The sequence below is a fragment of the Balaenoptera musculus genome, chromosome 7, assembly GCF_009873245.2.
Source record: "Balaenoptera musculus isolate JJ_BM4_2016_0621 chromosome 7, mBalMus1.pri.v3, whole genome shotgun sequence".
Lineage (NCBI taxonomy): Eukaryota > Metazoa > Chordata > Mammalia > Artiodactyla > Balaenopteridae > Balaenoptera > Balaenoptera musculus.
Window position 1 is genome coordinate 110,636,023 of NC_045791.1, and position 14,205 is coordinate 110,650,227.

General features: G+C 64.6%; 1 protein-coding gene across 1 annotated transcript; it reads left to right on the forward strand.

The window, feature by feature from the left end:
- The first annotated feature begins 437 nt into the window (after positions 1 to 437).
- On the forward strand, positions 438 to 11,143 carry KLHL30 (kelch like family member 30). Its single transcript, XM_036858091.1, is given in 9 exon segments — positions 438 to 522; positions 2,375 to 2,559; positions 2,562 to 3,187; positions 4,497 to 4,638; positions 6,560 to 6,646; positions 7,215 to 7,370; positions 8,529 to 8,717; positions 9,241 to 9,386; positions 10,807 to 11,143. Coding segments are annotated over 8 exon segments (1,743 nt in total). The 5' UTR covers positions 438 to 522; positions 2,375 to 2,414; the 3' UTR covers positions 11,059 to 11,143.
- The last annotated feature ends 3,062 nt before the right edge of the window (positions 11,144 to 14,205 follow it).

Here is a 14,205-nt window from a genome sequence, read left to right on the forward strand (position 1 = left end):
CACCTGTCAATAACCACAGGGAAGCTGGTACCTGCTGGGTGCTCAGGACGCCCAAGCCCTGAACTGGGGGCTCCGTGTGGCCCCTGAGTCCCCAGCTCAGGCTTCACCGTCCCCCTCTTGCAGATGAAGAAACAGAAGTGGGGGGAGCCGCGCCCCCCGCCCCCCGTCAGCCAAACACCACTGGGAGGGGGTAAGCCCAGACTCGTCCCTGCCCTGGGATGCTTCCTGCCATCTGTCCTGACTCAGGGGGTCACAGGAGGCTCCAGGCCAGTGTGGGCTTTCAGAGAGGACAGCCAGGGAAGAGCTGCCACCTCTCTCCTTCCCCCACTGGCCACCCTCCCTCCCTCCCTCCCTCCCGACACTGACAGAGGCTAAAAATAGCCTTCCGTCCCCACGTGGCCGCCCTGCCCAGCCCAGCCCAGCCCAGCCATGTCCCAGCAGGCCCTCCATACCCCTTGGCCGGCTGGGCAGTCCTGCTCTCCAGCCTGAGCTCTGAGACAAGGTCCAGGTGCCGACTGAGAGGTAGGGTCTGGGGGGCAGATGGGAAGGGGAGGTGAGGACCAGGGCTGGGACCAGAAGGGGAGGGTGGGTTCTAGTGGGACAGCTCAGTGGGCTTGGAGATCACAGCGCTGGGTGCTTTGGAGAGACCCTGCACACTGGCTAAGCCAGGCCCCTCAGCGGGGGCTAGGGGCTCAGCGGGCCTGCTTCCTTCCGGGTCCTGGCTGGGGAAGAGGGCGAGGGTGGGCCGGAGGGGGCTGGACCACACCTCTGACTGCAGCCAGGGCCACCGCATCCAGCCCCTGGCCAGAGCTGGGTTAAGGCCCTTTGGTGTCCTGCCCACTCTGCCCTCCTCTCTCCTGGCCTGGCAGGCGCTGGGTGGAGGCTCTGAGACCCTCTGGAAGCGCCCGCCCCCCTGCTGGAACTGCGGGGCAGCAGGTGTCAGCAGACAACCTGAGGCCCCTCGGGAAGGTGCTGGGCACCCCGGCCCGCTGGTCCCCGGGGCTGCAATACCCGGAGAACAGGGACACAGCAATGAGGGGAATGCTAGGCCTTGGGGGGGGGGGCGGTGGCCGCCTGACTGATCTCCTGCACTCCCCTGGGAGGGAAGGGCCGCCTTCATCCTGGCCTGAGAGACCGCTGGGTCAGGCAGGATAGACCCTGACCAGGGCTCCCTACCAGTCCTGTCTGGGCAGAGCCCAGGCCGGTCCTTGGGCCCCTAGGTGGGTTCCTTGGGTGTTTCCCTGCTCAAGCTCCCACCACCGGCACACCCGCCCCCGGGGCATCGGTAGTGTACGGTTCTCCTTATGGGGCTTTGTCATTTTGATGGCTCTTGGTTGACCCAGTATTTTGCACTGGCCTTCGCTTTGATGGGTCTGAAGCTGCCCCCTGGTGGACAGACAGCTTTTTTGCTGTGTGGTAGCTCGGGGTGAGATCACCTGTGCAGAACTTTTCTTTCTCTGCGGCGGTTTTCTCAGGGCAAAAATATCAGAAGATCATAAAGAAATATTCACATCATTAAATAAGCCCAGAAAAGGATTTGCTGAATCAGGCAATTTGAACGGTGACCGCCCTCCAGAAAGTTTCCTTTGCCTGCTTCTTTACCAACCTACGCCCAGTGACGTGTAACCTGGGGGTTCAGGGCCCAGGCCCCCGAGCCTGGTTCCCCCACGTCTGAGCTGTGTGGTCTTGGACAAGCGACTTGAGCCTTTTTTGCCTCTGTTTCCCCACTTGTAAAAGGGACTCAAACAGCACCCAGCTCTCGGGGTTGCCGCGAGGGCTGAGTGATGAGTATTTGTGCAAAGCTCAGGATGGGCCTGGCACGTGGGGGGCACCATGACAGCACAAGCTGCTGCGGGGACGTGATCCCTCGGCCCCTTTCACCGCCAGCCTCTTAATCGGCAGATGAGGAAGCTGGGATCAGAGAGGGGCGTGGCTCACCCAAGGTCACCCAGCAAGGTCATGGCCAGTGAGGACCTAGGGGGCAGAAACTATTCAAATGCCGATGCTCTCCCCAGCAAGGTGGGATCTGGGAGCAGAGGAGGCCACTTGGGGGTTTGGGGGCCACAGGGACCCCCACGCTCCAGGGGGTCTGTTCTGCAGAGCACAGAGGTGTGGAAGGGGCTGAGGCTTGGCTCTCCTGCTGGCCTGCCCTGATCGCCTGACCACGGCTGGGTCTCCCGCCCTGAGCCTCAGCCTCCGCACTGTAACCTGGGAAAGACACTGCCTGCCCTCCAGGGCTGTGGGGATGGCTTAGGTGAGAGGCTGGGCGAAGCGCTTCACACATAGTTGACGCGCAGACCGACGGTCGGGTGGATGGGTGAGTCGGGCCGGCGAGACCGTGCCCGTGGCTGACCGTGCTGGCTCCTCTCCCTAGGAGCCCGTGGGGACGCCCGTCAGCAGGTGGCCGCGCAGTCATGGTGTGGAACGTGGACGACCTGGACTTCCACCTGCCCTCGCACGCCCAGGACATGCTGGACGGCCTGCGGCGGCTGCGCTCCCAGCCCAAGCTGGCGGACGTCACGCTGCTGGTGGGCGGCCGGGAGCTGCCCTGCCACCGGGGCTCCTGGCGCTGAGCAGCCCCTACTTCCACGCCATGTTCGCGGGCGACTTCGCCGAGAGCTTCTCGGCGCGCGTGGAGCTGAGGGACCTGGAGCCAGCCGTGGTGGCGCAGCTGGTGGACTTCGTGTACACGGGCCGGCTCACCATCACCCAGGGCAACGTGGAGGCGCTGACCCGCACGGCCGCGCGCCTCCACTTCCCCGCCGTGCAGAAGGTCTGCGGCCGCTACCTGCAGCAGCAGCTTGACGCCACCAACTGCCTCGGCATCTGTGAGTTTGGGGAGCAGCAGGGGTTGCTGGGCGTGGCTGCCAAGGCCTGGGCCTTCCTGCGGGAGAACTTCGAGGCCGTGGCACAGGAGGATGAGTTTCTGCAGCTGTCCCAAGAGCGGCTGGCCACTTGTCTGGCCGGCGACCTGCTGCAGGTGCAGCCGGAGCAGAGCCGGCTGGAGGCCCTGCTGCGCTGGGTGCGCCACGACCCCCAGGCCCGGGCCACCCACCTGCCCGAGCTGCTCGGCCTGGTGCACCTGGACGCCGTGCCCCGGCCCCGCGTGCAGCAGCTGCTGGCCACGGAGCCGCTGATCCGGGAGTCGGAGGCCTGTCGGGAGGCCCTGTCCCAGGGCCACGAGGGGGTGAGTGACAGGTGGGGAGCGGGGAGAGGAGCTCCAGAGACCCCACCTGCACGGGGACAGACAGTAGGACGGGGGTGTCCCCAACCTTGCAACTCTGCCTTCCTTGGGCCGGTCACCTGTGAGGGGGTCGCAGTTCATCCCCAAGTACAGGTTGCGCCCCTGTGTGTGCCGTACCCTGGACGTGAGGGGAGAGGGACCCCGGAAGTGGTCATTCCCAACCCCTGTCTTGAAGGAGCCCACAGCTTGGTGGGGACAAACCTGGAGACACACCTAAGGCAGCATGAGAAAGGCCAGCACTGGACTGTGGGCATCCTCAGAGGGTCAGGCAGTCACGGAGAGCTCTCTGGAGGAGGCAGCATCTGAGCTGGGCTTTAGAGGGAGGATAGGAGCTTGGCAAGGGGGAAAATAGTACAGGAAGATGGCACAGCTTGTGCCCAGGCAAGGAGCACGGACAGGCGTGGCAGCCGGCCACCACCTGCCCCTTAGGAAGCTGCTCAAGCGTTTATCGGGTGCAATTTCCTATCTGTGCTGGAGGTGGGCCTGGTGGGTGGACAGGTCCTAATGAAGCGACGGGCCAGGGGAGCCGAAGTCTGTCCGCTGCCAGGCAGCCTTGCTCGGAAGGACTTCTTAGGAGCCACGTCAGGGGACAAAGACGTGGCTCAGGCCAGTGGGGGTGTGTGTGGCGGCAAATACTAACCACTGCCCCGCCGGGCCCCGCCAGGCACGGAGGGCGGCCTCGTGCTGGAGCCAGCTAGGAGCCCCGCCCACTAGGCGGTCACCCTGTGACTGCGGGTGGTGGGAGGGCGGGTCTGAGAGGCAGTGGGACCCCGGGATCTGGGAGGTCTGGGCAGTGGCTACTTACCCACCCAGGCAGGAACATCCCAGCATTTCCCGCTGGGCCATCCCAGCGCGACCTGCCACAGGCTGGGCTCCTGGTGGGGAGGGGAGCTTCGGTGGGGAGCTGGGGAAACGTATGGGCCTTGGTTCTGAAGGCGTGTGAGGGCCACTGGAAGGGAGCAGGTCTCACGCAGGCACACCAGGACCTGCTGCCCCCCCCCCCCGGTCCTGAGCACCTCTTACCATCGCCGGCCCGCGGCAAGCACGGCGTGTGGACGTGTGCATGTGAGTGCACACCCATGCACAAACGCGCCCGGGCATGCACGCACCGAAGCTCGCCCCGCCCTGGCACGGGGCCACGCGGAGGACCCACGGCTGCCCCCAAACGCCCAGGCCACCAGCCGCCTCAGAAGCCACCTTGGCGGCCTGCCAGCGCCCGGGTGCCTCTGACCCCGCCCTCCCGGCCCCGCAGGCGCTGCTCGGGCTCCCGCAGGAGCTGGAGGAAGTTCTGGTGGTGGTCGGCGGGCGGGCGCTGGAGGACGAGGAGGAGGAGGGGGGCGCCCAGGAGCTGGCCCCCCGCCCCGGGAACTTCGCCTTCTACGACACCAGGGCCAGTGAGTACCCGTCCCCGCGCCCAGGGCACCGGCCCTGTTGTCCTCGCGCCCTGACACGGGCTGCCCAGAGAGCGGGGCCCCCACCGTCCTCGCGGGGGTGGGATGGGGCTGCAGAGGAAACCGGGGCCCCCGCGGGGGGGGGGCTGATCGTGGGGGGCGCTGCGGCCCCCTCTCCCTCCAGCCACAGCCCTAGCTTTGGGCCCCGGGGCCCTGGGTAAAGGGTCCTACCGCCCAGACGGCACAGCGTGGGAAGGTGGCCTCTGGCCGGAGTGGGAGGGCGGCCTGACCGCTGCTTCCTCTTGGCACCCCTGCCCTGTGCGCCCAGTGGAACCAAGTCCCAGGGGGCGGACAGAGGGCCGGGGGTGCAGGCAGCCTGGGGAGGGAGAGGTCAGGCTCTGGGTCGGCCCAGTGGGGCTCTGATGCCGGCCTTTGAGCGGGTCACTCCACCTCCTTGAGCCTCGGTTTCCTCATCTGTGAGATGGCCTTTGTCACAAGGAGCCAGTGGGAAGAGGAGCCAGGCCTGCCGTCTGGATGGGGCCTCTCCTGCCCGGGAGCCCCATTGCATTCCCCCTCCCACAGGAAAGCAGGGTTGAGAGGGCAGCAGGACGGTGGAGGGGCCACACTGGCCACAGGAAGCTCCTTGGAAAGCACTGAGGAGCTGGCCGCTGTCCTGGGGCCGCTCGGCAGGTGGCCACCACCCCCATGGCGTCAGCGGCTGGCGGGCTCCAGGAAGTCCGAGGCCGGCTGTCCCAGGTCAGGGGCTGACGAGAAGGGATTTGGGGGCTGACGTCAGGAGCTGAGCCCGGGAGCAGCTGTCCCCCAGACCCCGAGGGCAGGGGGCAGGCGGGCACTGGCAGGCAAAGGTCTGGTGACCGCCGGGCAGTCCCCACCCTGGGGTGACACAGACATGAGTCAGGGGGACACACAGTCCCTGCCCAGCGAGCACGCACCGAGTGAAGCCTGGGGTCTCACATGTCCTGAAAACTGTCGTAAACAGCAAACAGTCCTCCCAGGGACATCCCCGAGGCCCAGGTCTCTCCCACAGCCTCCCACAAGCACCCAGAGTGTGTCCATTATAGGACTTAACCATTCCCACAGTTATTGCCTCATTTTGGTATTTTCAAAGCGCTTTCTCACCTCTTGCTTCAGTTTACCTCATGTAGCTTCGTGAAGGCAGGTCCAGCGTGGGTGCGTTACTCCATCCCTCACATTAGGGACCGTACTTTTAACAGCAGCTGCCGTCTGACAGACGAGTCTCCTGTAGTCCCCACACCCCCGAGAGATGGGAATTAGCCCCATTCTACAGATGAGGAAACCGAGGCTGGGGTTTATCCAAGGCCACACCGCTGGTGCAGAAGAGCTGGGATTTGGACCCGCTCTGCCTGCTACATGGCCGCGTCTGATCCCCTCCACGCTGCCCGTGGGCATGGAAGGTGCTCAGGATGAATGAACGGATGAGAAATGAGTGAATGAATGATGCTTGTGTCATAACCCACCTGTGGCTAGTGGTCAGGCCCCTTAACCCATTCCCCCATCTGACTGAGGTGGGACCTGACTCAGGCCCAAAAGGTCCATCGGGGGTCAGTGGGATCAGCTGCAGGGTCAGGGTGAGACTTGGCCTCTGGAGCCTGGACCACTTCTCGGCACACCCTGGGTGGAGTCAGGTGTCCAGTCTGGGTGCCGGGCTCTGAGGGCGGCGTGGGGCACCAGGGGTCTCCAGGAGCCAAGCCTGATGCACACGCAGCACCTGGGGCCACATCGAGCCCCACCCCATCGGGTGTCCTCACCCACCTCTGCCTCCAGCTGAGTCCCGCCCCTCGGCCCTCCCCACCGGTGAGGGGACATCTCTGCACCCCTAGAGCGGGGAGGAGAGGCCCCTGCAGTGAGCCCAGCCACCCTGACCTCTCTCTCTTCTTGCCAGAGAGGTGGATGGCGCTCCCAGACTTCCCTGACTACCACAAGTGGGGCTTCTCTCTGGCGGCGCTGAACAACGATGTCTACGTGACAGGTGGGCAGGCGGCGCTCCCCTCCTTGAGCCAGGCTCCCAGCAGCTTAATCCACAGAGCAGATCTGACCCCTGAACGTAATGCCCGTGAGAACCAACCCTCGCCCTCCACTCAGGGGGATCCCTGCCCCTTTAGTCAAGACTCTTCTAGACCTTTCCATCGTGTGAAAACAAGGACATTTAAAATCCACACGAGGGTGCAGGGAACCGTCCTGTGTTCTGTCCTACAGCCAGGGCCTCCCCAGAAGGAACTGTGTGATGGAGGGTGCCGGGGTCAGTCTTCTGTTTTATATCTTAGAAGTTGGGGGGTCCTTGTAAGGTTTGATTGAGAAAAAAGCTTCCACTGGTGGAGGTGTGAAACCACTGATCTGGTCCCGCTTGTTTCTGGGGTGTGGAGGGACCTGTCCAAGTCACACGGTGAGACTGCGCCACCACGGTCACCCCCCGCCCAGTGTCCAGCAGGACGGAGGCCCGGCGTGGGGGGAAGGGGCCGGACCCTGGTGCTCAGCCCCTGCCAGCCCGGAGAGCCCAGGCTGGCGGGCGCCCGAGTGGACAGAGCCTCTCCCGGCAGGGGGCTCTCGGGGCACCAAGACGGACACCTGGTCCACGACGCAGGCCTGGTGCTTCCCGCTGAGGGAGGCAGCCTGGAGGCCTGTGGCGCCCATGCTGAAGGCCCGCACGAACCACGCCAGCGCGGCGCTCAACGGGGAGATCTACGCCATTGGCGGTGAGGCTCCCTCCCCCCGCCTCCTGCCTCCTTCCGGCCCTCCTCACCCTCTGCCGCCGGGCAGCCTCTCGACCCCACACCTGGGCCACCTGCTCCCTGGGCATCGGGGTGAGGCTCAGACGCGAGCCTTGGTAGCCGGCCCCAGGGTGATTCAATGCTCTCCAGGGACGCAAGAACAGGACAAGGAGTCAGTCCCCGAAAGGGACCCATGAGGAGCTGGGGCCTCGAGCTACCAGCAGGGACGACCACTCCCATCCCAGAAACTTGGGCTCAGCCCTCAGCTTGGGGTCACCTCATCGGTGACGTCCCTGGGGTGAGGGGACCCACCGTGCCTCCTTTTGCTGTCACCTTTGCCCACACCACGTCCTCAGCCTGAGCCCAGGGCCCACCTTATCCCCCTTACACCCCAGAGCTGCTGCAAGGAGACGCTAACGGTTAGATGAGTATTGAGACATGAGATGCGTGTGGGAGGAGGTGACAAGCTGGCCCTGAGGCCATCCTAGGTGCCCCACCTGTCCTGGCCGGCCCCCTTGCCCTCAGTGGCTGCCGTATCCCTGGCCCGAGGGTAGAGGGCACGCGGCGTAGGGCCCAGGGCAGCTCAGGGTCCCCAGGCTCTCAGAGCCCAAGGTGGGCTCCAGGGAGAGCAGGGAGCCCTCCCACCCACGGCTGGTCTATGTCATTGTCGCATCCAGGACGGAGGTGCTGCCTAAAGCTCCCTCCACACTGACTTCCTCTCTCCCACGGGAGGACCCCACCATGTGAGGGGTCGGGGGGTGATGGCCTCCTGGGGGCCCCGCGGGCACCTCGCCAAGCGCCCTGGGCTCTGAAGAGTTCAGAGAGGCTGGGCTTCACCGTGAGGCCCCATTACCCACTCTGGAGTCGGGCAGTCCTGGGTCCAGGTGCCAACCTCATGCCACTTCTTGGAGGTGAGGCCTTGGGCAAACACCCTCACCTCTCCGAGCCCCAGCTTCGCTCTCTGTAAAATGAGGATAAGCCACCTGCCTCTCAAGGCTGTGCCCTTCTTCTCTTGCCCTTCCCCTCCTGGGCACCCAGAGTGGTCCCTGCGGCCTCTACAGAGCCCCAGACCCTACGTTTCCAGGACCCTTCCCTCATCCTAGCCCCCTGCAGCCCTGACGCCTCCACCCCTTCCCCCTGCAGGCACCACTCTGGATGTTGTAGAGGTGGAGAGCTACGACCCCTACACGGACACCTGGACGCCCATCAGCCCAGCCCTCAAGTACGTCAGCAACTTCTCGGCGGCCGGCTGCCAGGGCCGGCTCTACCTGGTGGGCTCCAGCGCCTGCAAGTACAACGCCCTGGCTCTGCAGTGCTACAATCCCGTCACAGGTCGGGGAGACGGGGCATGGGGCACAGGGAGGGGCCGGGGCCGGGCCGCCAGTCCCTCCCAGCGTGGCTGAGGGGTAGGTGGGACCCGGGGGCAGGGCACAGGTGGGATCCCACCTCAGTGAGTGGGAGGGTGGAGGCCCCAGGGGTAGGTGAGGCCGAGGGGGGCAGGGAGCGGGCCGCCACGGCCCCATCAGCGGCGGATGGGACAGTCGAGGAAGGCAGGGGACCAAGGGGCAGGGGACAAAGGGGGTCACCAGCTCAGAGCCACAGCTCCATCCCAGCCTAGAGGTATAGGGGGCTGGGGGCAGAGTGCCCAGGGCGGGGGACAGGGAAGCCCAGCCCTGGGACTGAAAGCTGCTGCATCTGCCTGGAACTGGCCTCCTGGGGAGGAGCAGTGGCCCGGACCCCCAAGGCACAGTGGGCGCCAGCTTGGGTTCTAGACTCTGTGCCAGGCTTTGGGCCCCCCTCGGGAGCCCTGGCTGCACGGCTGCCCGGTGACCCGGGCTGGGGCGTGTCCCCGCAGACGCGTGGAGCGTGATTGCCTCGCCCTTCCTCCCCAAGTACTTGTCCTCGCCGCGCTGCGCCGCGCTGCACGGGGCGCTCTACCTGGTGGGGGACAATACCAAGAAGGTCTACGTGTACGACCCCGGGGCCAACCTGTGGCAGAAGGTGAGCCAGCCTCACCTCCCAAGGCGACCCCACCTGGACCCCCGACCCTGCAGAGAGCAGGCCTGGGGACGGTGGGGTCTGGGGGTGTCGCCGCCGGGGGAGGTGGGGACAGTGAATGGAGACACAGGAGCCCAGAGTCCCCCCGAGGAAGGGTGCGCCGGGGGCCTCGGGCTGCTGGTCACGGAGGACGCTCTGCCCCCAGCCCACAGCGCCTGTCCTCCTCCTCAGGGGGCAAACCCGGGCTCAGCCGGGGGTGGGGGGGCGGTTACTCAGGGACCTGTGGACTCAGAGACAGCGCTTCCTTCTTGGTGTCGGCCGGGCCCGAGGGGGAGTGAGTCTCCCGGCCCTGGGGGTGGTCAAGCCAGGGAGGGGATTCCTGAGCTGTGGAAGCGGGGAGCAGCCAGTCCTAGGCACCCCGTTCCCCCCACCCCCATTGCCGCTACTCCCTCCCTCCTCCATCAGGCCCAGGGGACGGGGCGGTGGGTGGACCTCTGGGGGCAACGGAGCCCTGGCCTTCCTCCCTGTTTCTTCCCGAGAAGGAGGAGGGACAGTGCCCGGAGCCCGTGGTGGCCTCAGCACTAGCTGAGGGCCAGCAGGGCAACAGCAAGGCCTCCGTGTCCGCGACCCTGCTGGCTGCAGCTGTCCCCTGGCGTCAGCGCTCAGCTGACCGGAGGCCCCCATCTCAGCGGCGGAACAGCTGCAGGGAGGACCCTGCCAGGCTGACGCTTTCTTCCCGGGTCCCGTCGGCCGGGCCCGTCCCAGCCCACAGCGTGGTTCTGGGTTGGGTCCCAGCTGTGTGGGGCTCCACTTGGTCCTTCCCAGGCCTGGGGGTTTGCCGCCCGTTACTGTCTTCACCTGGAGACCTCTCTCCTCCTGCCCTCCCAGGCTCTTCCAGAAGGGCCCACATCTTTAGCCCTCACCCCGCAGCCCCCATCCAGGGCACCCCTGAGGCTATGGGCCGAGGCAAGGGGTGCAGGGGCAGAGCGATGGGTCCCATGGGGCACCTGTCAGGGCTGAGGCCACATCTGTTCCCTCTGAGAGAGAACAGCCGAGAATCAGAAGCGCAGCCCAGCCGTCACCCTGGGAGGGAGCCCTGGGGTCAGGCCTCCACATCTCCCACCCCCTTTGACTTCCCAGCTTCGGATGTGAGCAAATTCAGGCCTAAGAGAGAAAGAGGGGGCCGGAAACGTCATCCTGGGAGACGTAGGGTGGAGAGGGGAGCAGTGGGGTCTCTCCACTGAAAGGAGAGTCTGAGGGGCCCTGGAGGGGCAGCCGGGGTGAGGTCCCAGGCAGCAGGTGTGCTGGTGCCCCGGATGGGGTGCGAGCCGTCCTCTCTGCATGTCCCCCCGTCCCACCCCGAGGGCACCGTCGCCACCACCCTCCAGTCGCCCGCTGGACGCTGACCGAGGACCGTCCGCAGGTGCAGTCCCTGCACAGCCTGCACGAGAACGGGGCGCTGGTGCCGCTGGGGGACGCGCTGTACATGACGGGCGGCCGCTGGCAGGGCATGGGCGGCGACTACCACGTGGAGATGGAGGCCTACGACCCCGGGCGCGACGCCTGGACCCGCCACGGCGCCCTGCCCCGCCTCTGGCTCTACCACGGGGCCTCCGCCGTCTTCCTGGACGTCTCCAAGTGGACCCAGCCCTTCGGGCCCACCCAGGAGCCCTGAGCCGCCCCTCGGCGCACCTGGAGCAGGCCCGGCTGAGCCCCCGCCCTGGGGGACGGCCCCCTTTCACTGTGGTTTGTGAACCAAAGTGTCGCCGTCCCCTCCAGGGCTTGGGCTGGGTTCGGGCCACCAGGGGACGTCAGAGGACACAGCCTTGGTCTCCGCAGCCACCACGCCAAACTCTGAGCTGACCAGCGGGAAAGGCTGGGCCTCTGGAAGCCTGTATGGATGGGAGAAGTGGCTCTCCTGCCCGTGGGGGTGTCTGAGACCTCAGAGGAAGGAGCCCAGGGCCGGGGGAGCCTTGAGCGAATTCCCGTGCTCTCTGAATACTGGCCGCTCCTGGCTGTGTGTCCCACTGGTGGCTTTTGGAGGACCTCCATGGGTGAGGGTGACACGGAGGCCCAGGAAGCGGAGGCTGTTGCAGAGGGTGGGCAGCACAGAGCAAAGGGCCTGAGGTGGGGTCAGCGCCCAGCCCTGGGGGGCCTGCTTCTGCCTGTCCCACAGCTGTGTGACCACGGCCAGCAGCCGACACTCTCTGGGCCTCAGGCACATGGGGTTGCCTCGGGTGGGCTGTCTGCTCTCCCTGCCCCCAGCCTTACGTTGGCACCCTGTTTCCAAAGACTGCCTCTGGGGACAAAGGAGACCCAGCTTTTTCTGTGTCAGCCCCAGGAGGGCAGCACTCACAGGAGGGAAGGGGGTGGGGCGTGGGGGGAAGGAGAGAGGGTCCTTCCACCTGCTTGGGGGCTGGGGGGAGAGAGGGCAGCAGGGCCTCCCAGGGAGGTGAGCAGGACGAGCCAGGATTCCCCCTGTTTCTCGGGGTGGTTTGCTTCAAAACAAAGGCTCTTCATCAGAATGAAGGTCCCCAGACGGGGGCCCACAGGGGCGGGGGTCCTGCAGGGACTTCGGGGGGGTGGCCCTTGGGCACTTTGGTGGCTTGCCCCCAGGCGGCCTCCTGAGCGAGGAAGACCAGCATTTGGAGTGACTCAGGTGGCTCGCGCCTGCCCAGAGCCCCCCGACTTGGACTGGGTCCCCTCGTGGGGCTGGCTCGGCCTCCCTGCTCCTTCTCACTCATCCTGAACAAGGCATCAAGTTTGTAGCCAAGGGGATGATGAAGGAATCTCACTGGGTGCTCAGTGGGCCTCCCCCTTTGACACAGGCTCCGTCAGGGGACACAGGACTACAGATGGGGAGTTCTGGGTCCAGCCTGGCACCGACCAGCTGAGGCCTCGGGTACCTCCCGTCCCCCTCCGGACCCGGGTTTCCTCTCCAGGACCAGCCCACAGGCTCCTCTGTGAAGGCATCAGGGACCAGAGGGGCCTCTGACATCTCTGGTTCTGAGGAAGGAATCCCTGGTCCCTCCAGCTTCTATGGATCCAGATCCACTTTGCTCCCAGACCTGAGCCCTCACACCCATGTCCTATGGGAGAATTGAGTCGGCCCCAGGGCCCAGACAGAGCGGGACCTGCTGAGTGTCTGCTCTCTGCACCTGCGGACACGTGGTGGGCTGGGGGCCTGGGTGAAAATGAGGATGAAGGTTTCTGGGATCCTTGAATCTTTCCGTAAGAAAATCTTCTGAATTTTCAATCCAGACAGTGATTGAAAGCGCTGCTTCAAAACAAAGACTCAACGTGTCAAAGTGGACTTATTTTGATGACAAATGGGTAGTTGAAAAGGTGGTGTTCTAGGAGAAGGCCTGCTTTCTGCCCCACTCACCCTCACGGCACTGGGGGGCAGTACTAGGGGTGGGGGAGCATAGCCCACTCCAGGGCCTTGTCCTCAACTTTGGGGCACCAAACCGCCCTTCGTCTGATCTGCTGAGCTGGGATTGGGCCCCTCCAGTTGAGTGATGGAGAATAGTTTAATGAGGAGCTATTTCAGAGGTGTGGGCAGGCTGAGGGGGACCCAGCAAGGGCTCGAGGAGCTCCCAGGGCTACCAACGGTGGGGAGCTGCCACCACCCCTCGGCCTCCAGGGCCTAGCAGAGGAGATGCAGACCCCAGAAAGGGAGCTAGAGGGAAAGGGCTGCCGAGGAGCTGGGGCCTTTGCTAGAGGAATGCAGCCACTGCCACTGCCACTGCCACTCCCCCAGTGCCTCCCACTGGCCAAACCCAACCAGAATCAGAGGAAAGACAGGCCACTGACACAGTCTGTAGTGGCCAGCCTGCAGGGGCAGGGAGCAGGTGGAGAGGGGTGGACAGGGTGCCAGGATGGGCAAGCAAGATCTCCAGCACACAAATCAAACACAAGAGATTCTCATGTAAAATGGACACTCATGCACTAATTCAAGCAAGGATGGTCATGGAGAATCCAGGCCTCCACACCCCTTTCCAAAGCCCCCAGAAAACAAGGCTCATCAGAAGGTTTGGGGCTAGTGCAGAATCTAGAAAAGGGAACAGGTAACCTTGGAACATGTGCAAATGCCCACCACTCTCAGACCCACGGCAGGTGAAACCACCTGCCCCGCCCCAGAATACTCGTGTGTGCTGCGTGGGTACATGTTGTCTTTCCCTCAGACCATGTTGGGTAAACTGAGACACTTCCAGCAGACCCTGCCTGCAGTGACCACAGCGCTCTCAGCAGCCAGACCCAGCACAGCTGAGCCGGGTGACGCTCCCTTTGGTCCCCAGATGAGCCAGGGTCTGGGGATGCTTCTAGCCATTTCCACAGGATTTGGATTTTCCAGTACCTCCTAGACAAGCCCATTTCATTATTGAGATCTTCCCTGTACCAGGCAGGGACAGGGATTGCTGGAATCAGCCAGTTGACATTTGTAATTAAACGGACTGGTCAAATGACAGTTCACTGTAGTCAATTTAGACCACTGCACCAGTTGGCTGGTTGACCACTTGGCCCAGTGGAAGGTATGCGTATTGACCTGGATTCTGGTAGTGACTGAAGAACGGGGTGGTCTCAGCCACACACAGCGTAAGGATGTCCACTCCTCCAGGGCTGTGTCATTCATCTTTGATCCCCAGCGCCCAGCACAGCGCTGGACCCTCAGGCTGAAGCGTAGCTGCCGTTGCTGTGTGTGCAGGACCAGGTACATAGGAGGACAGCCAGGCATGAAGCGGATTAACTGAAGAACGGAATGGACTGTGGTGAGACTCTTCATGGAGAAAGTAATTGTCTGTTTGGCACGAACACCCTAGGA